General features: G+C 56.6%; 1 protein-coding gene across 3 annotated transcripts in view; it reads left to right on the top strand.

Annotated features, from left to right (window-relative positions):
- Nucleotides 1–23,277, top strand: part of OSBP2 (oxysterol binding protein 2) — a 175,437-nt gene that overhangs the window by 132,819 nt on the left and 19,341 nt on the right. For all 3 annotated transcript variants that reach the window (XM_055322760.1, XM_055322761.1, XM_055322759.1), the window contains 3 exons: nt 7,545–7,801; nt 20,768–20,960; nt 21,774–21,891. In XM_055322760.1, the coding sequence (XP_055178735.1) occupies nt 7,545–7,801; nt 20,768–20,960; nt 21,774–21,891 (568 nt within the window). The remainder of the gene's footprint in view (nt 1–7,544; nt 7,802–20,767; nt 20,961–21,773; nt 21,892–23,277) is intronic.

Raw genomic sequence — 23,277 nt, 5'->3', positions numbered from 1 at the left:
AAATTCTACCCTGGAGCCTCCAGGAGGAGTGCGGCTCTGACTTTAGGGCCGATTTCAGGGCCCTAAAACACCTTGATTTTAAGACTTATGACTTCCATGGCCGGAAGGTAATGCATGCGTGTTATTTTAAGCCACTGTTTGCATTTTCTAGGGCTGCCATAACAAATTACCATAACTGGTGGCATAAAACCACAAGTTTATTCTTTCACAGATCTGGAGGCCAGAAATCTGAAATCAAGGTGTTGGCAGGACCATGCTCTTGGAAGGCCTCAGGAGAATCTGCTCCAGGCCTTTCTCAGCTTCTGCTGTTGTCGACAATCCTTGGCATTCTTTGGCTTGTAAACGTGTCTGCCCCACCAGTCTGTCTCTCTGTCATATAGTTCAGTATCTTTTCTCCTCTTCTTATAAGGACATCATAAGGCCATAATAAGGAGGTACCCTGTTCCAGGATGACCTCATCCTAACCAGTTACATTTGTAACTACCCTTCTAAATAAGGTCACATTCTGAAATTCCAGGAGGACATGAATGGGGGCGGGGAAGGGACGACTGGTCAAGCCAGTATGGCAACTAAAGGTTGGAAACTCATACACTGGGAGAGCTGGCCATGGATGAGAGGCCACTGCCAGACACTGCTGGCCTGGCCAACATGGACAGAGAAGTTGGGACTGCTGCCTTAGAATATTGGTAACCTCAGTTTTATGGATTTATTCTCTTCTTTTTTTCTCAGACTGAGAGAGTAGAGGGGGGCACAGAGGGAGAGAGAGAATCCTAAGCAGGCTTTCGGCCCAGCACTGAGCCTGGCTCGGGGCTCAATCTCATGATCCTGAAATCAGGATAAGTTGGGCCCTTAACTGACTGAACTACCCAGATGCCCCAGGATTTATTCTCTTCAAACAAAAAGAATTCATTCTTGGGTGTAGCTGGTGGAAACTGATGGGTATTTTAGGAATCAGTACTTTTCTAGAAATGGTGGTGTTCAAGAATAGGCTGGCCTGTTTGTTTCACATGGCCTCACTGACCCGAGGGCTGCCTGCAACTTGTTTTGAGCTCCGAGTCTGCCTCAGAGGTCAGATCGATTTGTTCTTTCATGTTTTGCAATCTGGAGCTGCTTTTGTTGCTTTAGCCAAGGAGGCTTGGGAGTGCCACTGGCTGAGGAATGTCAGGCCAAGTTCCCTGGCAGTTACTGAGAAGTCATTTTCCTTAGAAAGTGCAGGCCCTCTGGCCCTGCTGCATTGTCTCTGGGGAAGATGAAGAGCAGTCGGCTTCTCCGTCTTGCATGTCCAGTGCCCTTGTTTCCGAAGCCACAGCCTCTGCAGATGGCAAAGCCACTCCCCGGGCTCCTGCGTGGTCACTTTGCTGTGGAGGTTTGATGTGAGCATTAGAAGCATGGCGGGCTTGGCAGTGCACAGAGCAAGGCCTGAGGAAGCAGGGCAGGAGTTCAGAACCATGCGCCCTTGCAGCAGTGCTGGGAGGCACAGCAGGACAGTGGCTTGTCCTTTGTAAAGCAGGCATGACCGATGGCCCTGAGGAGGATGGGGAGGTATAAGTCCCCTGTTGCCAGCCTCAGAGGCCCTCTTCTTGCCCCCTGCAGCTCTCCTGTCCTTCCCGCATCACAGTCCCTCCTCTGTGAATAGTGTCCTTGGAAGTCAGCAATGCAGGAATGTGGGCTCCTACCCTGATTCTGGTGGTCTTGGTCCAGAGGCCTACTGCCTTGACCCTTGGCCCTCTTGTGGAGGAGGACACGGTGGCAGGCTCTATAGGGCGCTCTCAGTGCAGACCATCTGGCTCTGTCCTCTTCCTGGCAAGCCTGACAATCTCAGAGAGGGAGTGAGATGATGCAGGCCAGCAGGATGAGGGCAAGGCGAGATGCTCGCATTAGTCCCATGAAAAAGAGAAACCACTGTGCAGGGTGAGAGTGGGTGGTCACCCCAGTACCAGAAGTCCATACATGGCCTCACAGAAGCCAGGGTGTCCTCTCCTGGCCTTATGGCATATCTCCCAGGCCCACTGCACAGAGATCCCCTCAGTGTGGCCTGCACTGGAGGATGGGAAATGGCCATTATGGCAGGGCAGGGGGGAACGTGACCTCCCAGCCCTGCCACTCACTCATGTAGAACCCATCCTGCTCTGATCTCAGTTTCCTCACTTGTAAAACGAGGGTACTAAAGGTGCAAGTTTAGGACACTGCCCTCTTATCCAGCTGCTTCATTGCTGGGAGATTGGAAGCTGCCTCTTCCAGAGCTTGCTTCCTAAGATGCTGAGACCCGAATTGGGTCTGAATGTAATCTGTGCAGCATTTCTGGAGGGCACTAGCTGGGTGCAGAGCCAGTCAGAAGCCAAATGAGTGAAGCAGAGCTGCTGACTGCAGGGAGTTCAGCGGAGGCAGGCAATGTTGGGCATGTAGAGTCAGTGTGACAGGGCATGTCCTGGAGAGAAGGGGAAAGATAAACCCCAGTGGAGGGGTCGGTATTTGACAGGAAGGATGGGCAGAAAGATCCCCACCAAGCAAAGGGTGCCATGTGCACTTCGGGGTCCTTTTACTGGCCCTTTTGCTCACACCTGCTGCCCGGTAAAGGCAGTCCCTCATCCTCTCCTGCCTGCTCCCACCCCTGGGCTGTGCTGAGGGAGAAAGTGAGCCCCAGCACTCTGCCCCTACAGATCTGAGTGCCCCCCAGCGCTGTGGGCTCTTGGTGTCAGCAGCTGGTGGGTGTCAGTGATCAGAGGCTGGCATCCTGGGGAGGAAGCTCTGATGGCGGGGGTGCAAAGCAGTGCGCCCCACCTACTCCCCTCCTAGGAAAGGCATCTGGGTCATCGGCTCCAGGACCCAGGCTCTGAGCCTCCGCAAATGCATCCTAGCCACTTGTAAAGAGTCTGCCCATGGTCAAGGCCATAGCTGACAGAGGAGGGCTCAGTAAGAGCTAATTACAACTGCCGTTGCTGCTGCTCCAGTGTCTGACCTTGACTAAGCTACTCTCCTCTGTCTGGCCTCAGTTTTCCCATCTGAAAGCAAAGGCATGGGCCTGGATGCCATGGGCATGACCTGAAGGGGTCCATGCTCCAGGGGGAGTTCAGGGGCCAGTCCTGGGTTCAGCCTGGCCACTCCATCAGTGCTGTCACCTGATGGCCCAGAGAGGCTGCCAGAACACTTTTGCTACTCTGGTATCAGCTGACAGCACCTGAAGAAAATGGGAGGAGTGGAGCAGAAGACAGTAAGGACTGGGAGCCATGCTGCTCCATCACATCCCTTTGTCCTTGGAGCTACCCTCAGTGTTAGACACTTGTCCTTTGTCTGAGGGCCAGAGTCGGCCTTCTCAAAAGTTCTGAACAGAGACAAAACAGCAAAGAGGAGTAGAGGCCCAGAAAAGTAGAACATTTCCTGGTGCTCTGCACAGCAGCCCCGGGGGACAGACAACCAAGACAATGGGCCACCACGGCTCTGAGCCTGGGGCCAGCTCCCCGCCTCCCTCCCTCGCCTCAGCACGTCTGCAGTGCAGCTTTTCCACCCCACACCCCACTCCTGGCTTCACCCCTGGGCCTTAGGCAGAGATACCACCTGCTAGGCATCCACAGGTTCCTTTCTGGTCTCCACTGAAACTTGGGTGGGCCCGAGCCCAGGTCTGCACTGTGTCCTGGCTGGTGAAACATTTCACCCTTTCTTTAAAGGACCATCTTTTTCTGGGAGGTAATGGAAAGGCACTGGGTTCAGCCAGCACATGAAAACCAGGGCGTGCTTCTGCTGGCGTTACATCTTGTTTCCCAGGCCAGAAGCACAGAGATCCCCCTCAGTGTGGCTGTTGCGAGGGATAATCCCACCCGATCTGGCCCACCTGACACCCAGGTGCCCCTCAACCAGGATGTGGGTGTTGGTGTTCTTCTGTACACAGGAGGATTCCAAGGCTCAAAGAAGGAAGATAGCCCCACATAGCCGCAGAGTTCAATGTGAACCCGGAACTCAAGCCTTCAAACCTGTTCTGACACCTCCTTTTTATACCACCCCAGGACACTCCGGCACCCTCTCCCCCAAAAGCTGCTCAGTGTACTACGTCTTGGCCTTTACATGGGCTTAGAGGCAGGCCAGGGGCTGTGCCCAGGTGCATGGGTTTGATGTGGCCTTAGATTTTGGTTGCTGTTATTCTTGTATTAAAATAGTTGTAAAACTTCCATAGGATTTTAATGTTTCTGGATAGGTTAGTGCTTGCCGGGTTGTGGAGACGCGGATTGAACAGAAGGGATGTGCAGGTCATAAAAGCTTGAGGAGCCCCAAGACCAGAAGCTTGAGAGCCACAGGCCTGAACAGTTTTGTGCATACAAGTGTTTGCCTTCCTTTGGACCAAATTCCCTGCCAGTAGAATTCCCCCATCAAAGGAAGAAGCAGGCTCTTCCTTGTGGCTCTTGATGGGTATCTATCTGTTGGTTTATCCTTCAGAAAGCCTAAGCTAATTCAATGCCATTCATTCTTTTTTCTTAATTCAAGTAGTGTCACGTTCAATAGTTTTATTTATGTCTCTAGTAGTGAGTTTCATCTCTCCTTCTAATGTCAGTCTGCTCCTAGCAAGGATCCCTGACCCCAGATTGTGACCTGGAGACTCAGTGTGGTCAGACTTCATCATATCAGAGGCAGAGAGTTCCCTTCGTGGTTCAGCTCTGCTTCTGCCCAGGCTTGAGTGGGGGGGTTCACAACGCTGTGCTCAGTAGGTGTCTGAATAGCCCATGACATTGTGGCAAAGTGAACAACAGGGCCACATGTCAGCTTCTGAGTGACACCTACCCCCTCCTCCTTGAGGACTGGACAGGGATGGGGACTGCTGGGGAGCATGGTTGTCACTAGACAGTTGTGGCCTTGGAGCTCGGTGGGTGCTGCCATCAGCACTTCTGAGCTGGGTTCAGAGGTCTTGTTCTTTCCAGCCCCTGGCCTCCTGTGGCTTCTCTGGCCCTGCCAGGCCTCTGGCCTCTCTGCCCCTTCAGTCTGCTCATCCTGCCACTTGTCACCAGTTTCATCTTTCCCAGGGATCTCTGCTCAAATGCCCACAGTCTCCCTCTTGCCAAGGGATGAAGGCTTAGTCTCCTCAGCTGTGCCAGAGGCCCTTTACCATCCCCTCTCTCCAACTGGCTCCTCGGTGTCTCACCCCTACTGCTTATGCCCATCTCCAGTCTGCCCTCCCATTCCTGTGTGTGACCTGCCACCTCTGTGTGTTCCACTGAGAACCCCTAGATAGGCCTCCTGTGAAACTCCCAAGATCATTCATTCCTTCACTCACCCACTGCCTCCCTCTCTCTTGCTCCACTGCCACACCTGCCTTCCCTCACTCGCTCTCCTGATCTCACTGTTCCTCTGGCAGAGACTCTCCCTGCCCATCCCCATAGAACACACTGTGCTGCTGGGAACTGCTGACCCAAGAATCTTCCCATCTCTTTCTCAACAACACGGCCCATGATTTGGGAGCAGAACAAGTACATCCTCTCATCCCTGGCCGCTGGACCTGAACTTGGACCCTAAGAGCTGCTTTTAAAGGCGTACTAATTAACAAGTTAAAGAGAAATGTGGTTACTCATCTCTGCCTACCATACAGGCAGATGCTCAGAGTTAAGCCACTTGTGCTTCTTGCTTAGAGCACAGGGGTGGGGGAGTGGGAGGGGTCCCATTCAGACTGACCCGCAGCCAGTGTGTCCCCCACACACCCCTCCCAGCGCACAGCAGCTTCTGTTCTGATTGGTCGGTGGTTGGCCATTCTGGTTGTTACATGTGTTGAACCCGGAAAGGTGACAGGAGATTGCATCATAAATGAGTGATGCCTGACAGACCTGGATTCAGATCTGGCTCTGCCCCCTTATCAGCAGCACCCTGAACTGGTGCCTTGGTGTCTAAGAAAGTGCATTTTCTCATTTCTCACTGTCCACCCACCACTGTGAGGCTGTGTTCACACTGATCAAGCAAGTGGCCCAGAGGCAGGTGCAGCACATGTAGTCTCCAGACACCAGGGCATTTCCAAGTGGTAGTGGGCTGGCTGTGGTGGGAAGACGGAGAGTGCCTGTTCCAAGCCTGGATGCTGACCCACGGCCCTTGTGACCAGCGGGAACAGAGTGTGCGGTGGATGCTGCACCCCCAGTGTCCAACCCAATCAGGGGCCAAGCTGCTGGCTGTCCTGGCACTGCCACCAGCTCGGGGCATGCTCAGAGTAGAAACACAGCCATGGCCACCCCCACGCACCCTGTCTACCATGGGAAGAAATCTGTTCCTTCACAGTATGTGTCTTTTTAAAATTTTTTGTATCTTGGGTTATAGATTTCCTTTACAAAAGAAAAAATGTTTTGTGCCGATTATTTCTAAAACAAGACATTGCAGAAACCCCTGGCAGTTATAGGCTCTGGCATTCACATGGCGGTGTCTGCCTCTTTATTGTCATGTGCCTAGTGCTAAAGCAGCAGCAGAGCCCCGCCAGCTGCCCCTGTGCCCCACCCACGGCAGTGCGCCCCCTGAGGTCCTCATGACCCTGCAGCCCTTTGAACACAGGCAGGGCTGGCTGAGGGCTGGGCTCCAAGGCACCCCAGATTCCCAAGAAGGGCCATGCTGAGGGCGCCTGGGCAGCTCTGTGAGAGGTGAGAGGGCTCGGCCTGGAGACGAGGGGGCACACACCTGGTCCACTCACAGAGGGCCCAGCGGCCCGGCATAAAGAAGGTGGCTACAGAGGCAGACTAACCAGGTGGCCTGGGGCATGACTTTACCTGTCTGATCCTCAGCTCCCTGTCTGTCCCTGGGAGATAGTATAGTCTCTACCCTGACAAGGCCATGGAGATGCCACAGCCAGTGTCTGGACAGAAGGCATTCAACAAATGCCACAAGGGAGGCAGGTGGGGAGCTGTAGGAGGATGGCACAGAGTAGCAGCAGGGTGGGGGAGCATGACTTTGGCCTGAGTGTCTTCAGGCAGGCTTTGAAGATAGGGGGCATGGGGTTGAGGCTGGGTAGGGGTGAGGCCTCTCAGAAGGTGGGGTAGGTGTCAGGAGGTTCCAGGCAGTGAGGACCGGTGGGAAAGGCCTCAAGTGTTGCAGGGCACAGGGGGCCCCTGGCGTGGGTGTAGAGCTTTGGACAAAGTGAGGCTGGCAGGAAAGTGTGGGTCAGCTTAAGCTGGGCCTGTGATGCAGGGAAAAGAGGTGGCCTTTATCCAGGGTCTCTGGTCTGCAAAAGGAGCTGTTCCTCACAGCAGTCTCCACCTCTCCAGTCAGCATGGTGCACCCTGGGCTACATGGTACAGTGTAGGGGACTGGGGCCCTGCACACAGGCGGGTGCCTACAAACCTGCCCCAGACAAAGTGCAGTACATGCACTGTCTGCAGGGCTGGTCCCCCCTTCCTATCCCCTCCCACTGACCCAGGAGGGCCTGTGCCCACCCTGGAAGGCTGGCTGGCAGCAGGAGTTGGCACCATCTAGGGCACACTCTGTTTTGAGCGGCTCTATCTGCTCCTTCCTCCTGGGCCCTGGCCACATAGGCATCTTGGTGCCTGTTGGACAGTTAATAACCATGGCAACTCTTTCTCTTTCCACAGATGACTCTGGGGACGACGACGACGAGACCACCTCTCCAGCTGACAAGAGTGAGCTACACTACACCATCAAGAGCCTCTCTGTGAAGTTGGATGACCTCAGTACGTGCAATGACCTCATCGCCAAGCACGGCGCTGCACTCCAGCGCTCCCTGAGTGAGCTGGACGGCCTCAAAATTCCCTATGAGAGCTGTGAGAAGCTGAAGGTCGTCAACGAGCGAGCCACCCTCTTCCGCATCACTTCAAATGCTATGATCAATGTAAGTGCCCACCCACTTGGCACAGAGCTTCCCAAAAGGGAAGTGGCTCCAGTCACTGAGTAGCTGGTGACCAGGGTGCTTGACAAACCAGGGCTCCATTTTTTGATGGCTTCAGGTCATTTCCCAAAGCCCCCCTGCCCTCTTTGTAATTCTGGTGGAAACCAGAGTGGGGTGCAGAATCCTGATTGAGACTTGCTGATGGTTCAGGCCTAGGTGAGGAAGACCAGGGCCCTGAGTTGAGCAGATGGCTCTGCCCCACCCATTAGGAACAAGGCTGCCACACTGATCCACCACAGCTGCCGCTGCTCCTTTCCCTAGTACCACTCAGAAGCAACAGGAGCAGAATCCAGTAACTACAGGGGCATGTCTGCAGGTGGAGGACCGGAGTTATGGGTTCCCTTAGCCAGAGGAGCTTAAAGATGAGCCTGCCATGGGTCATGCCAACCCAACAGTAGCCAAATGAGTAGCCACAGTCTGTAAACTGAGAGGCACAGCCCCAGGCGTCGCCACTTTCCACAGGGTTCTGGAAGCCACATTGCTGTTACTGGGAGCGGGAGGGTCTCTCCATGGTGGCAGAGAATATAATGCTTCTGGCTTCTGGGCCCTTCTTCCTCCTGCTTGGTGAGTTTTCCCCCCCAAGATGTGTGTGCTCATCTAGGCCTCCCCACTGCAGACAGAGGTCTAACTACAACAGCCTCCTCCCAAGGACAGCTCCCAGGAGCCACACATCAGGGCCAGGGTGGCACACTGGGAGCAAGGAGGTGCAGAGAGGGGAGGTGTGGGGACACGGAGGCCACCTCAGGGGAAGCAGCCCTGTCTAGAGGCTGCCTAGAGGCTGGCCAAAGACAATGGGCAGTATTGGTGCAGTACTGGTGCCCAGCTTCCAAATTAAGGTGGTCAAACCAGAGCAGGGCTAGGAGTCGGGACTAGGCTTTAGTCCCAGAGCAGGCTGGGAAGGTGGAGGCTTGAGCCAATGCAGGCCAAGACCCCTGGGTGACACTGTGGGCATCAGAGACTTGCCCCAAGCTTGACTCACTGTGGCCAGTCCATGTGGGGAGTAGCAGCCACACCCACCACTCATACCCTCCTGCACCCACCCTGCCACTGGAGTCACCCCTGGTGCAGGAGGAAGCCTGAGGAATCCGCCCCCTCGGGCCTTGGCTGAGGCAGCATACCCTCTTTCTAGGCTGCTGGGACACACCATCCCCAGGCGCTTGGCTCCCTGCACTGGGCAAGTACAGACCTCCGTCCACAGCGCTCAGGGCTGCGTCCAGGGCATGCCCACTGAGAGGCTGCTGAGCTGCTGCTGCAGCAGCTGCAGCTGCCCTGCGAGTCGGTCTCATCATCACTTTACACTGGCATTTACCACCCCTCCAGCATTCAGCTTCTTGGGCCAATGGCCTCCTTATAGCCCCCAGACTCTAGGGCGTGGGATCACTGCACTTTTCCCAGTGATGGGCACAGATACGGGCATTTGATGACAGAATGACACACCTGTGTTTCCCTGTCCATCCTGGAAGCCATCGCCCGCTCGAGGCTTCCCTGGCACTGCCTTCCCTGCCTGCCAAGACCGAAGCTACTTTGTCTTGAGTTAGCAGTTTTGGCTTTTCCCAGATAATGAGCTTCTCAGCTGGCGTCTTTAGCAGAAATCTTTTATCAGTCATTAGAGGCTCAGTCTGTAGGAAGTAGTAAAAACAGTGAAAGTTTGCTATCTAAGCGCATAAATTGTTTTATGGGAAGCAAGCCCCTGGGGTGGGTTACAAAAGCCTGTTTGTGGTTCTAGCACCAGGAATGTGGACCCAAGTGAGGAGAGCTGTTGAGGAGAGCTGCAGCTCTAGCTGGGCTGGGTCCATGAACCTGATGTGAGGGCCTCTCCCATCTCCTTCCATCATGGGGGATCACACAGAAGTGAGGTGCTGGCTCCCAACGGGCTGTGCTAGTAGCTCAGATTCTCATGGAGGTCTGTGTTTCCCTCGGGGAGCCTTCCTGATGTTTCTCTTCACCTGGCAGGAAGCAAGTCAGCTCTGGGTGGACAGTTCTAAGACACCAAATGTCCAAACTCCCACTGTGTGCAGAGGCCACCCAGGCAGAGCATCCCCACCCCTGGCCAGGCCTTGGCTTCCACCACCCGTGTATAACGGTGATTATAGGGGGTTGGAGGGATCCCTGGGTAGCTCAGCGGTTTAGTGCCTGCCTTCAGCCCAGGGCATGATCCTGGAGTCCCAGGACTGAGTCCCATATCAGGCTCCCTGCATGGAGCCTGCTTCTCCCTCTGCCTGTGTTTCTGCCTCTCTCTCTCACTGTGTCTAATGAATAAATAAAATCTTAAAAAAAAAAAAATAGAAGGGGGTTGGACCAGGGATCTGTAAGGAAGCCATGCACATTCACACCACATACACTTACCCCTCCCTACAACCTCGTTAGTTAATACCATTAGGTATTGTTAGTGCAAAGTGGAAACCAAGGCTCAGAGAAGTCATCTGAGCTGCTCAAGGTCATCCAGCTGGTAGGTATCTGAGCCAAGATGCAAGCTCAGATCCGCTCCGTGTAGCTCAGAGGGGCAGTGATGGCCTCCACAGTCTCAGAAGCAGCAAGGATGAGACCCCCAAGGGTGGCAAGGGCCCCCTCCCCTCTGAGATCAGCACATGGACTGGGTGCCTTTGCATCCACCAGGGCACAGCCACCAGTCTCAGGAACCTGCATTTAAGCTACAGCCCCACCAGGGCCCCTCCTGGGGAGCTGGGGACTCAGGATGGGTGGAAGCCACCCCCACTGTCCCCAGAAGGCATACACTTGGGTCACAGGCCAGTTCTTACTGTGAAGGAAAAACCTGTTTCTGCCCCCTGTTGAGATCCCTTTGCAACTCCACACCCCCCTTCTCCTGCCCTGACTGATAATGCTTACTCTGTAGGGAAGCTTCCAGCATCCCCCATGCCTGACTTTGGGGCATTTATTCCCACTGCCACTTCAGGGCAGGCCCTCCTCCTATGGACTGTGAATGGCTGTGGGTTTTCCACCCCATGGGCTCTGACTGAGCCTGGGTCATACAAGTGGAACAGAAAATGAGGGATGGCTAGCCAAAGCCTTACAGGGAAACACATCCTTTAGAGGGCCTTGGGCAAGCAGCATCCTTCCCACACAGGGAGGGATCAGCTGCATCACCCTTACTTTTACCCAAGATGGCCAAGAATCTGGGGTTGTCCATCCTTCAGGAGAAAAGTCAGAGGGTCAATCGAATCTCCTTCAAATTTGGGAAAGGCCACTGATATCACAAGCCTTTAGGTCCTTTAGCTCTCAGCTGGGTAGGGTGAGGGGACTCTCTGGACAATCCCTAAGACCCCAGGATGTAGCCCATTCCTGGGCCACTGTTCACAGGGGCCCGGCATGGTAAGACTCACCCCAAGTGGAGCCCAACCCCCTTTCCTTCCATAAGTGTTGGAGGCAACAAGATGCTCAGAAGAAGTTTCTGGATCAGGAATGTTGAACAGTGCCACAGTGTTCTACCTCTTTGTGCCTTTGCTTGTGCTGTACCTTCTAGAACTTTCCCCACCCTCTAGATACCTGGCAGATCCCATCCTTTAGAACCCCACATGGCTGGGAAGCTTTCCAAGCTCCTTGTCAGGAAGCCGTTCCTTCTGGCTAGAACCCCCTGGAGTCCCAGGCACTGCTGTGCAGAGCTTCCCCGGTTACTTTGACATTTGCCCCTCATTAGGTTTTGTCTCCCTAAAGTGAGATTCAGATCTTAACTCACCTGTGTCCCCAACAGTAGTCTGGTGGGTGTGCTTAATATGTGATACTTGAACCAAAGTGGGTGTTGTATCTCAGAAAAGAAAATTCTAAGCAGCCCACATCTCATGTTTGCCCACTGTTACTATTTACAAAGCCGTTCCTGTTCCATTTCCTCACCTGAACAAGGTCAGTGAGAAAGTAGGTCCAGCATCCAGCCCTCAGCCCGTGGAGCCACTTGTCACATCCCCACACCACTCTTATCACTCCTCCTTGCAGAGAAATGATCCAGCCTGGTCGCAGAGAAATAGGAAGAGTACTTTATGAAATTAAGTCATAATTGGGTTTTTCACAATTATGGGCTGTAATGAACCCTGGCCTCCTTCCCTCCGCTTGTGGTTTTAGTTGGCAGGACTCAGAGATTGGCTCCTTGGAGCAGCCCCTCTGGGGGCAGCATCTGAGCAGCTTGGGATAGCACAGCACTGAACCCAGGGCAACCCTCCCCTCTTCCCTTGTAGTGAGGCCATGAGCATGTGGCTCCTACAGTTAGGAAGGTTCTGCCTCTTGGGATTTGAACCCAGACCTGAGCAGCTTCCCATTGAGCCTTCCCCAGGCTCATGCCAGACGGGGACTGGGCCCTGCCCCTGGAGCTCACGATCCAAAGGACCCACATAGTGGTGCTCTGTCACATGTGGGTGCGGCAATGCAGCCCTCTCAAGGGGCCCTGGGGACCGCAGCTCACATGCCCACTTTTGAAGGCCAAGTACGTAGAGGGTCTGGGGAAGGGGTGGGGAGGTTCACAGTCGGCCAGGAGGTAGGCTCAAGCCCAGATCATCACAGCCCCACCAAGAGAGTGACCCTTGGGTGCTAGCTGTACATCTTGGGAGCCAGCGAGGGCCTGCAGAGAGCAGAGTTAGTGGCCACAGAGTGGGGCCTTTACAGGTGAGGAGGGTCACTCACAGGCAGAGAAGGAAAGTATGAATGATGGCCACATCTGTCCATGGGGCCACAGTGTCTGCAGCAGCATCCCGCCCACCCCCCTGCTGGCCTGGGCACCCTGCAAGGAAGCCCTGAAGCTTCCATGTCTAGCACAGGGCCCGGCGTACAGGAGCCTGAGCAAACAGGTGAGAGCAAGCAGGTGGTGAAAATATAGGAGCGGCGGTGGCATGGTGTCGCGTGTGACAGATCTCCCCGGCGGGGGATTTTGTGAGTCTGATCAAAGGCGGTCCAGGGGTCCCCTGCAGGAATTCCTGCTTGGGTAACTGTGAACTAGCCTGCCGTTGAGGTGGGAACTCAGAGCACCGATGAACATCTTTGGTTCTTAGATGGAGCCTGGAACCTCAGCGGCCCCATCATCCATCCGGCATCCTTCCTGGGATCCAGGACATGCTGGTGTGTAGTCGCATTGGGCTGGTCACATGGTTTAAAGTGGAGAATGACTGAATTAATACATATGACCAACTCATGCTTTGGGTGTTAGTTTCCATAAAGGAAAAGAATAAATTCCGGTTTCATTCTCTTTTCCTATAAACTTCTCTTTGGGATAAAGCAGAGTGCCCTGGTTTGAAGGACAGGCCTCTGGGCAGGTGGTGGTGTAACAACAGCAGTCTGCCCTGTTTCTTCCTGTTTGTTTGCTCCTCACAAGGGCCACACGAGGTTGGTGTTATCGTGGCTTCCTTGTCATCAGCATCATTTGTATTAGTAAGGTGTCAACTCAGACCCAGAGATGTCATTTTGCATAACGTTGCAGGCCTGGCTGTTATACGAGCTCTTGGGGCCACAGCCCCGGGCCCTGGGCCATCCTCAGCGCTGGCTGTGGCATCTGCGCAGAAGGGCTGAGGCATACCACCTGTCACCAGGCCCAGCACACCTGCACTTTCCTGTGTGACCTGGGCTTCCCATGGTTGCCCTGTGTTCCAGCCTCACGGTCCCTGCCCCCAGCAGAAGAAGTCCTCAGTATTGCCATGGACATTCTGGGGGTGAGCCTGCCCCAGAGGGACGTGAGGGCCAGTCTCCCCTCCCTGGTCTGGGGAAGCAGGTTCTCTGGCAGGCCACAGGCAGGGGAGCCTGACTAGGAACTTGCCTGCAGCCCACTTCCCTGCCACCAAGCCCACGGGACCTCCATATGCCACCCGCTCACATCTCTTCTTAGCCCAGGCAGCCGCAGTCCAGTTAGAAGGCATGGAGGGCTGAGTGGCGGGTGCTGGTGTCAGTTCCCTCCAGTTCTGAGCCCCTCCACAGGCTGGCAGCTTCTGGCTTGTTCCCCACCGGCTGTTCCTCCAGGCCCCTGTCGGGGAGGGGGCTGCCCCCAAACAAGGCAGCAGTTGCTCCTGACACAGCCCCCACCCTTGAGCCGTGGGAGGCTCCTCAGAGTGTGTGACTTGGGTTGGAGCCCAGGACTCGGCCCCTCCAACCACATGGCCACCCCAGGGCCACCCCAGGTCCCTTAGGAGCCAGGAGTTCAGGTTAGCCTGGCTTACATCTGCTGAGCACTTTGCAGCAGGGTGGTGTGCAGCCCTCTGCAGACACGGAGGCATAGGAGGCCCTCGGTGATCCCTCTGTGATCCGAGAAGGCCCTGGTCTAGCCCTGGGGCACAGGGCGGACAAAGCCCAGCCTCGGGGAACCTGTATCCCCTCGGGGAAACGTCACCACACAGACGATAAGGCATGTCAGAGGTGAAGAGACCTTCAGAGGGGACAGAGCAGGCTGGGGGGCCGTAGCCCCGGGTACAGACTGGCCCGAGAGGAGGGGAAGGGCATCTGGAGGGAGGTGGGCAGGCCTGGAGCAGGGGGCAGCCGGGGTGAGTGCTGGCAGTCATGGAGGCGAGGCCTGGGGAGAGGAGCTGCTCACAGGAGACTGCACTTACGCAGAACACTGTGCTTTCCACTCTGAATGAGGCCCCTGCAGCCAAGGACAGTAGTCCAACCCACATCTTGGCAAGAGCCCCTGCTGCTTGGAGAATGGACTACAGGTGAGGCAGGGGCAGACACTTAGAGCCCCTTTAGGGGGCCCCTCGTTGTCCCCTATGGAGGGTTGGTGGCTCAGACTGGTGGGAGGAGCTGGCGCGACCAGCCAGGCTGCTCGGTGTGTTGAGAGCAGAGCCAGCAGAGCGGCGTGCAGAGAGAGATCTGGGCTATTAAGGGACTGTAAGGTGCGGGCATAAGCCACTGGAGGAATGGGGGGGCCCTGGCTGTCGGATCCCCACCTCAGCCTCACAATGCCGGACTCAGGCCCAGTGGTCAGTCCCACAGATTCAGGTAGGATGCAGGAAGGTCTTTCCCAGAAACAGGTTTTGTGCAGCCAGTGAGTCAGCAGAGCTGGGCAGTGGGCGAGCCCCACAGGAAACCAGACAGTCGAGGTGCGCTGTGGGGGCAGGAAGTGGCACTGGCCCGCAGGCCCACTTCAAAGGGCCTGATAGGACAGGTCTCGCACTCTGGGCCTCTCAGTTTACTGAAGAAGGTAGTGGCTTGCTAGAGACACTCTTTGGTACCTGCAGTAGAACTGGTTGGAAAGATGAGGGTGTGGATTCTGGTGGCAGGGACACTGTGGAGAAAGGCACCAGCACAGCCAGACTGGGAGGGAGTCGGCTCCAAATCCAGTTGAAGGAGACTAGAAGAGAAAAGTGCAGGCGCGGACAGGCTGGGGACAAGGAGGGCCAGGAGGGCCGGGCACGAGGTGTAGCAGAGATAGAGCAGTGGGCCAAGGCCTCAGATTCGGGGCATCATAGAAATACAGCCCCAGATCGGAACTGTTTGCTGCCCAAAATGCTCTGAGGCTTCCCCTAGCCCCATTTGGAGATCACAAAGGGGTTCTTGCCCCCGACCCAAGCAGAGCAGTGGTGAGGGGCCCGGAGCTGCCCTCCCTTGTCCTTCTGGGGCCCGTGGGCAGGTTCCTGTCCACCTGACCACTGTTCTGCTCTTGACAGCTTGCTCATTTGGGGCTTGGGGGGTTGAATAAAAATAGATTCCATAACTGTTTAAAATCAGTTGGCAAACTGGCGGCCAGATGGTGCTGGCTCCTGTGCTCAAGGGGTAAACTATTTAGAATGTGCAAAGGGCTATTTTAAAGTTTGAATTGAAGTGAAAAGCTGCCTCTCCAGTGCCCTGAATCATATCAAGGAGAAGCCATGACCGTCCCTTCGGTGTTTGGGAAGGGCTGGCCTCCGTGTGTGCTGAGCAGGCCATTCTGAGTGCAGTGTGAGGAGAGGACAGAGGCCGATGGGTGGCCTGGCCTGGCCTGGGAGCTGCTCGGCCTCTAGGGGCCAGGAGGGTGCTGAAGACACAGCATGGTAGTTTGGCTAGGCCTGACCTAGAGGGACTATCCCCCCAAAGCCCTAGGTTAGCCCAGCATGACCATCATGGCTCCAGGGGTCTCCGCTCTTGGTCTTGGAGGCCTGAGATGGCTGTGCATGTCCTGCTGCAGCAGCCTCCGAGCCACACAGGCCTGGCCTGAATCTCAGCACTGCTCCTTCCTGCCTTTGGGAGGTGTGAACTGAGGGCAGCCTGCTGCTCCTTGGTGAGGGGGAGAAGGAGAGACTCTGTTCACCCCAGTGTGTCCCCAGGTGTGAGCTTCTGGCCATACACCGTGGCTCAGGAAGACCAGGACTCTGCACCACTTCGTTCTATTTGCTACTTTATGATAAAAGGCCAGTGAGAGGCAGGTCCACAGTTATGCTGGCCGTGTGAGGACCAGTGAGGTGGGGTAGTTGGTAGATGGGCAGCCCCAGCAATGCTGAGAGTGGAAAGGCCCAACTACCTATCCACTTGGGAGCCTGAAAGCCTGAGGGTCCCCGCTAGCCTGACCCCACCTCCTCCCTGAGTCCAAGGGCCAGCCACCCCCAATGTCCAGCAATCCTCTGGCACCTTCCTCATGCCCTCGTCTAGGAGGCGGTGACAATGCAGGGGCCAGTGCTTCCCAAGCAGCCCCTGAAGGCCAGGCTTAAGCAGGGTCCTGGCTCTGCAGCCCCTTGTGAGAGCTCGAGAGGCTTCCTGGGCTACACACAGGACGGGTATAGGACCCAGGATGGCTGACCCCATGCCCTGCTCACCTGCCCATATTTGGGGAACGGCGAGGTCGTTGTCAGGATTAGGATTAGGAGCAACAAAAGCGATTAGAGTTTGTCCTCCTTCCTCCTGGCACAGCTGGGCAAAGGTTTGCAGCTCGGAGACACTGTCTGACCCGCGGGATCCCTGTCAGGATGACCAGCAGCAGCTCCCCTTGGAGCTCGCACGGCTTGGGGGAGAGGCCTCACAGCCCCTTCACCAGCTGGGGCTTCTGAGCGGGGAGAGCCAGTGGTGGGTGGGCAGGCCCAGCAGCACCCCCAGCCTCCTGCTGAGCAGACCAGCTCCAGTACAGAGGGTGCCTTTTCAGTCCTGGGCTTCTGGGTTCTCACTGCTTGGGGGCAGCTCAGCAGGCTCCCCAGCCTCCACACAGAGGTAAAACGGCACTACCCCCAGGACCCCACACCTCTTTATCTCGGGGACCCTCTCAACAGCCATGGGGGGCAGGAGGAAGGGACAGGGCTGGGAGACCAGAACCTTGTTCCCACCCAGAGGGCAACCGCTCAGTGGGTCATGGAATCAGGGACTGTGCAGGAGGACACCAAGGCCCAGGAGGCTATAAGCCTGGCCCAGGGTAGGCGTAGGCAGTGCCCATGAGGGGCCCAGAGGCCGGGCTTCTTGTTCTGCTCCATCCTGGTCCCTTGCATCACTTAATAGCTAGTTCGGGTAGGGGGCTTCGGAGTGGCTTAGGAAACTGCTCTTGCTCAGGGCTGGGTGCGAGTTCTCTGAAAGTCGTGGCCGAGCCTCAGGGGAAATGGGACGAAGTTCGGGGTATGGGTCAGCCAGGCTCCTCCCTGGGGCCATGGAAGCTGCCCCCAGCCAGCCCCCAGCGGGCCCCAGGCCTAATCCAGCTTAGTGAGCGCACAGTGCACAGCCCAGCTCAGCATTCCAGGGCAGGGGGGCCAGGCTGGCGCCGGCCTCTCTCTACAGCGTGGCTGGGATGGGCCCTGGAGAAGGCTGGTGGCAGCAGAGGAAGAAAACTTGGCAGTTGAGGAGGGACACCAGGTAGGCACATGAGGGTGGAAGGGTGGATGACTTGTCCTGTTGTAAATGCCGGGAGTTCTATGAAAGCAAAGTGCCCACCAGTGTTAAAACTGAAGCTGTAGAAGTTGCCAGGGAGCTGTGGAAGGCATGTGTGCGGGAGCAGTGCTGAGGAGGGCATTGGCTTGGTGCGGCTGCCAGGCCATCCGGTGGGGGAGGGGGGGCAGCATGCCACCAGGCAGAACACCCACAGACCAAGAAGAACCCAGAAGACCATCAGACACCCATTGTGCATCTTGCTCATAGAAAGGCCGAGTGCTTGGCACAGCCTAGGCACCTGCACCCTCACCCCGAGACAGGCAGGCCTGGGGCCCATCCTTCTCGTGCCTTGGGGTGCTCCTTCTCCCTAGGCTTCAGGATGGTGGGGGCAGGGGGGAGGGAGCTGGCAAGGCGCTTTGCTGAAGCGGTGTGCCTGGCACCCATGCCCACCCAGGGAAATGAGGTGCTCCCCCTCCACCAGCACTTGGGCCTCTTTCTGACCTGTTCCACACACCCAGCTCCACAGGGCCTGGCAAGCTGCTGGGGCCAGCAGCCAGGTGGACCGGCACCCCTGCGGTGTGAGGACTCCTTCCTTGGTCAGCAAACGGGCAGTAGGATCTGAGACTAACTTGAATGGGCACCGTGGCTGAGCTTGGGGCTGTGGGAAAGCCAAGGAGGACGTGGGATAGGGATCTCGAGGGAGGGGCGGCTCAGAGTGGCCTGAGCTCTGGGACAAGGAGCTGGGTTCCGGGTCTGGGTCTGCTGCCTCTGGCCATGTGACCTCAGAGTCTGTTTCACCAGGACTCCTATACGAATCTGGAACATTTCTGAGGTACCCAGAAGAGTACTCTGCCCACCACCCTACCCACCACTACTATTTCCTGTACCCACTGGGGCAAACTCTAGTTGGCCTTTGGAGTGGGTGGTCATGTGTCTGCCATCAGGGCCCCTACCCTGGGGTCTGCAGTGGTGAGAGAGGAGCAGGGGCCAGGGACAAGGCCGCTGGGGAATCCTGGGTGGTAAATGCTTGGCTCCAAGTCACAAGCCAGGGAGCAGCAGAGTTGGGCCTGTCCTCATCCCCAAATTGCATGAGCTTCAGTGAATGCAGCCCCACACCAGCTGGTGAGCCTCAAAGATCCAGAATTTACAAACTAAAGAGCCCTGGTCTGTGGCTGCCTTGGGTGCAGCCTCTCTATGTCTCCAGAGTCTGATAAATGCATAAGGAGATTTCTCTACTCCCGCCCCAACCTGTGCCAGGTCACCTGCCTGTATAAATCCCTGCCCCTCCTGGAGAAGCGGGTTACAATGGCTTAGTTGTGGCCAGGAGGGACCTTTCAGGGAGAGTGGGGAAGCTCCTGAATCTGAAATGGAGTGAATACACCTCCTCCCCAGAGCCTGGCAGGGGAGCTGCTGGAAACTGAACCTCAGTTTCCTCACATGTCAATGGGAGATGTTGCCACTCCTCTGACCTTGAGGATTGTGCTGGGCTGAGGCAGACAGGGACCTGTGAGAGCAGATATTACTGTTCTGTCTCACAGGACACAGGCTCAGAGGGGCAGCATGGCCTGCGCAGGAGCGCAGGCCTGATAACAAGCCCTTTGACTCTACTTTGCTGGTTTCCTTGGGCCTCCATCACATCTGCAGAATGGTGTGTGGGGGGGGGCTGGGCCCACTCCTCATGGGTGCTGGGAGGGGAGATGAGAGGAGGGAAGGCACAAGGGGGAAGGCTGAGGTGTGGGGTGCTGCTGGGGCCTGCCAGGCAGCCTGCCCTCTGGGGCCCCGGCTGGGGCCCTTCCCCGCAGGAGCCTGCCCCCTCTGGCAAGGCACCGTCTGTCTGTTCTCCCGAGAGGCCCCGACACCCAGCCCTTAGCAGGGTGTCCACTCATCCAGCAAATGTCTGGAGCAGCTGTTGAGTTTGGGGGTTCCATGGGACAAAGAGAAACAGGCATGGTCACTAGAGAAGCTGATGTGTAGACATGAGATTGTGGGGGGTGGAGGGGTGAATGAGGGGACCCGACCGAGCTGGTGCAACTGCCCTCCCTGGGGGGGGGGACTGGTCAGAGCAGTGGGGTGAGCCGGTGGGCAGCTGCCGATGCCTGCGGGGTACCCCCCCACCCCGCACGAGTATCTAGAGAGCACTCCTCGGCCTGGCACTCCACATCACCTTCCTGCCTCCTTCCTCCCAAGAGCCCTCAGGACAGGGCTGCATTGTCCTTGTGGCATGGATGAGGGGCCGTGTGCCTCTCCCTCCAGGAGAGCATGACTCCAACCCCCAGGGTCAGGCAGGGGTGAGACAGCGTGTGATGTGTGGAGCTGAGCAGAGCAGCGGGTGCCACAGGGCGTGGGGAGTGCTGGGGGCAGGGCCGGAGAGTGCCGGTGTCCAGTGGGCTGAGGAAGCCTGGCCCTTCACACTGAGTTAAACGAGGCCGGGAGGGGCAAATCCAGGGGTCCCTGGCTCGGACCTCACTGCCTTCTGGGGACAGCTGAGCCCAGGCCCTCCCTGACGACAGGGGCAGAATGACAACCCCTCCTTCGTAAGAGTGTGGTGGAACCACTACAGACCTGGGAAGCTGGCAAGAACCTGGGTGTCACGTAGGCCACAAGTTTGAAGGGGAACCTTACTTAAAAAGCAGATACAGACTTTGAGGTAACCTCGTGGAAAGGTCCAGTCTCATTTCCTGTGCCAGACAAGACCCTTTACCTCTCTAAGCCAGGAAGGATAGCCGAATGTGGCTTTCCTTCCTTCCATGCCAAGGACAGGGACTGGCCCCAGAGCTGCATATACCTCGGGTTCTCATGGGGACAGGTTGGGACAGACCTCAGGTCCAGCACCCTGAGGATGCAGCAGCTGAACTCAGGCCCCGGCCGTCTGAAAACCTAGCATCTGCCAGCCACAGCCCGGGCTTGGCACTCTCAGATGGCATCCTGACTGTGGGATGCCGCCCAGGGCAGATGCCTGTCCCCAGGCTGGCTCTGAGAAAGCCAGAGTCCCCATGTCCCCACAGAAGCCGAAAGGGCAGCAGAAGTGTTTCTGAGCACCCCCACTGGGGGGGGTGAGAGCACCCCAGGCCCTTCCTCACTGACTGGCAGGTGGGGTGTGGGGCAGACAGGCCCCTGCCCCAGGCCCTGTGCTCACCAGCCACGGCTCCCCGCACCCAGGCCTGCAGAGACTTCTTGGAACTAGCAGAGACACACAGCCGGAAATGGCAGCGCGCCCTGCAGTATGAGCAAGAACAGCGCATCCACCTGGAGGAGACCATTGAGCAGCTAGCCAAACAGCACAACAGTCTCGAGCGCGCCTTCCGCAGCGCCCCTGGCCGGACAGCCAACCCCACCAAGAGCTTCAGCGAAGGTGAGTGGGTGACGGCCACCCAGCCTGGGCCCCATGCTCAGGCTGCTCGGCCTCTGTTCATCCAACCTATGCTCTGTCTACTCCTCGTTTTTTGGGTTTTTTTTTTTAAGATTTTATTTATTCATGAGAGACACAGAGGCAGAGGAAGCAGCAGGCTCCTTGTGGGGAGCCCAATGCAGGACTCGATCCCAGGACCCCGGGATCACACCCTGAGCCAAAGGCAGACACTCAACCGCTGAGCCACCCAGGCGCCCCATCTACTCCTTCGGCCAGCTGACTCTGCTTACGCAGCCTGTGCCCCGATGCACATACCTCTTAACGTGCCCGCATCTGGGCCTGCCTGTGTGCTTGTGTTTCCCACACCCACCACCAAAGGGCAATTATCTCCCTGCATTTAGGCTCCAGTTCTCACAAGAAAAGTCCAGGGAGCCTAACTCCCTCTGTGGCAGGGCTGCCCCAGTGCCAGGTGGCGGCCCACCTAGCCTTGGGCAGGGGGTGACAGGCCCGTCAGAAAGGGAAGTGAGGCCCCAGAGAGATTGACCAGCATGTTGAGAGATCGGGGAGGCTTCCAGGAGGGAGGCCTCTGAGCCAGAGCGCTGAGCAGGACGCTCATTCGAGGAAGGGGAGCGAGGGCAGCCATAGCCAGGTTAATGCAGACCAGGTGACTGGATAGCTGGAGTGGGGAGGGGAAGAGGGGGCCTTGGGAGGCAGGGTCCAAAGCGGGGGGCACCCTTTGGGCTCTGGACTTCCTCAGGCAAGTGAGTGAGTTCACAGAGTTGCAAACTGAGGCAGCGGTTTTGTGTGTGTCTCTAGGAAGCCTCTTAACTCCCAAAGGAGAAGACAGTGAGGAAGATGAAGATACTGAGTACTTCGACGCCATGGAAGACTCTACATCCTTCATTACCGTGATCACTGAGGCCAAGGAGGACAGGTGCGCTCTCCAGGCAGGGCCGGCTGCCCAGAGGGAGCCTCTCCCCCGTGGTTAGCCTTTCTCGCCTCCTTCTTCTTAGGCTCCACATACTCTCTGCACTTGGGGTTTCAAGTCTTGCTTCACATTATATTTTGATTCAATTTATCCTGTTCTTCCTTACATCCAAAATGCCCACAGAGAATTTGAATCAGGGTGTGACTTTAAGTGGAGGTGGAGGCCGAGGCCTTGGATCCAGTTCCAGCCAGCTAGCTGGGGCCGGGGCCTGGAAGGCCTGGAAGGCACTGTGCCTTCTTGCCTCAGAGCTGGGGCAGTCCCCACCACTCCCTCCACCACTCCCTCCACCACGCCAGCATTCCTGAACATACAGGACGTGCAGGACGTCCCTCTTATTTTCTATTTCTAAGCCTTTCATTTTTTTCATAAAAGCCTCCTCTTTCAGGATGCTTCTAGATACAAATTAGAACACAGTGGTAACTGGGACATTGTTGTCAGACTCTGGGATCCTCAGGAAGTGCCCATGGGTGGGCCCATGCAGCTGGGGGCCAGACCCACAATAGGGAAGAGCTGGAGACCTGGGTAGCGGGCTGGGTCAGAAGGCAGCACCCTGGGGCTTTGTGGAGATTTGCTCTACTTAGGAGTTGCCTCATTAGGCTCTTCTCATTACTTTGCTCAGGCCCTAACAGTAGAAGGGTGGTGAGTGGCAGCCCTGAGGGACACAGAAGTGGCCGATGGGCCCCACCAGTGTCTGGGGTCCCTGCCATGGCCTGGGGAGGAGCTGCTGCTCCAAGTCCTGGGAACGGTGACATAACTGCCCACTGCCACCTTCACCCATGGGGCCAAGCAGAGTCAGAGCCTCTCATGCTCACCTGTGGGTACACCCTGAGGCAGGGCACTCAGCCCCTCATGGACAAGGGACTACAGGCTTCCCAGTGGCTTTACCCCTCCCCTCCCCCCCTATATCTGTTCTGCTGTCTATCACAACCCACACTGCCTTCTGTGGGCTCCCTGAAGCCCAGTCCGGGGGGGTGTGGGGAGAGGCCGATTAAAACCCCTGGCCACACATTTTTGGCCTCTATGGACTGACGCGTCACCACCCCCATGTCCTGGTTTCTCTCTAACCCCTCATGGAGTTTCTAGTCCTATCAACAGCGTATTTCCAACTCAATCACGGCCCACTTCCCAATAATATTTCAAAATTTTCTTATATTCCTCTCAAAATGCGCTGGACTTGGCTATTCTGAATTTCCTTTCACTTTATTACCCAGCAATGTCACCCTCTCAGGCCCCTCTGGCTCCCTGCCCACCTCTCCCAATCCTGGAGTCCCCTGGGGCTTGGGCTTTGTGTCCTCCTTTGCACCGCCATCCAGGCCACTTTCCACACCTCAG

The sequence above is a fragment of the Nyctereutes procyonoides genome, unplaced genomic scaffold, assembly GCF_905146905.1.
Source record: "Nyctereutes procyonoides isolate TBG_1078 unplaced genomic scaffold, NYPRO_anot_genome, whole genome shotgun sequence".
NCBI classification, from domain to species: Eukaryota; Metazoa; Chordata; class Mammalia; order Carnivora; family Canidae; genus Nyctereutes; species Nyctereutes procyonoides.
This window is presented reverse-complemented; position numbering and strand designations above follow the sequence as displayed.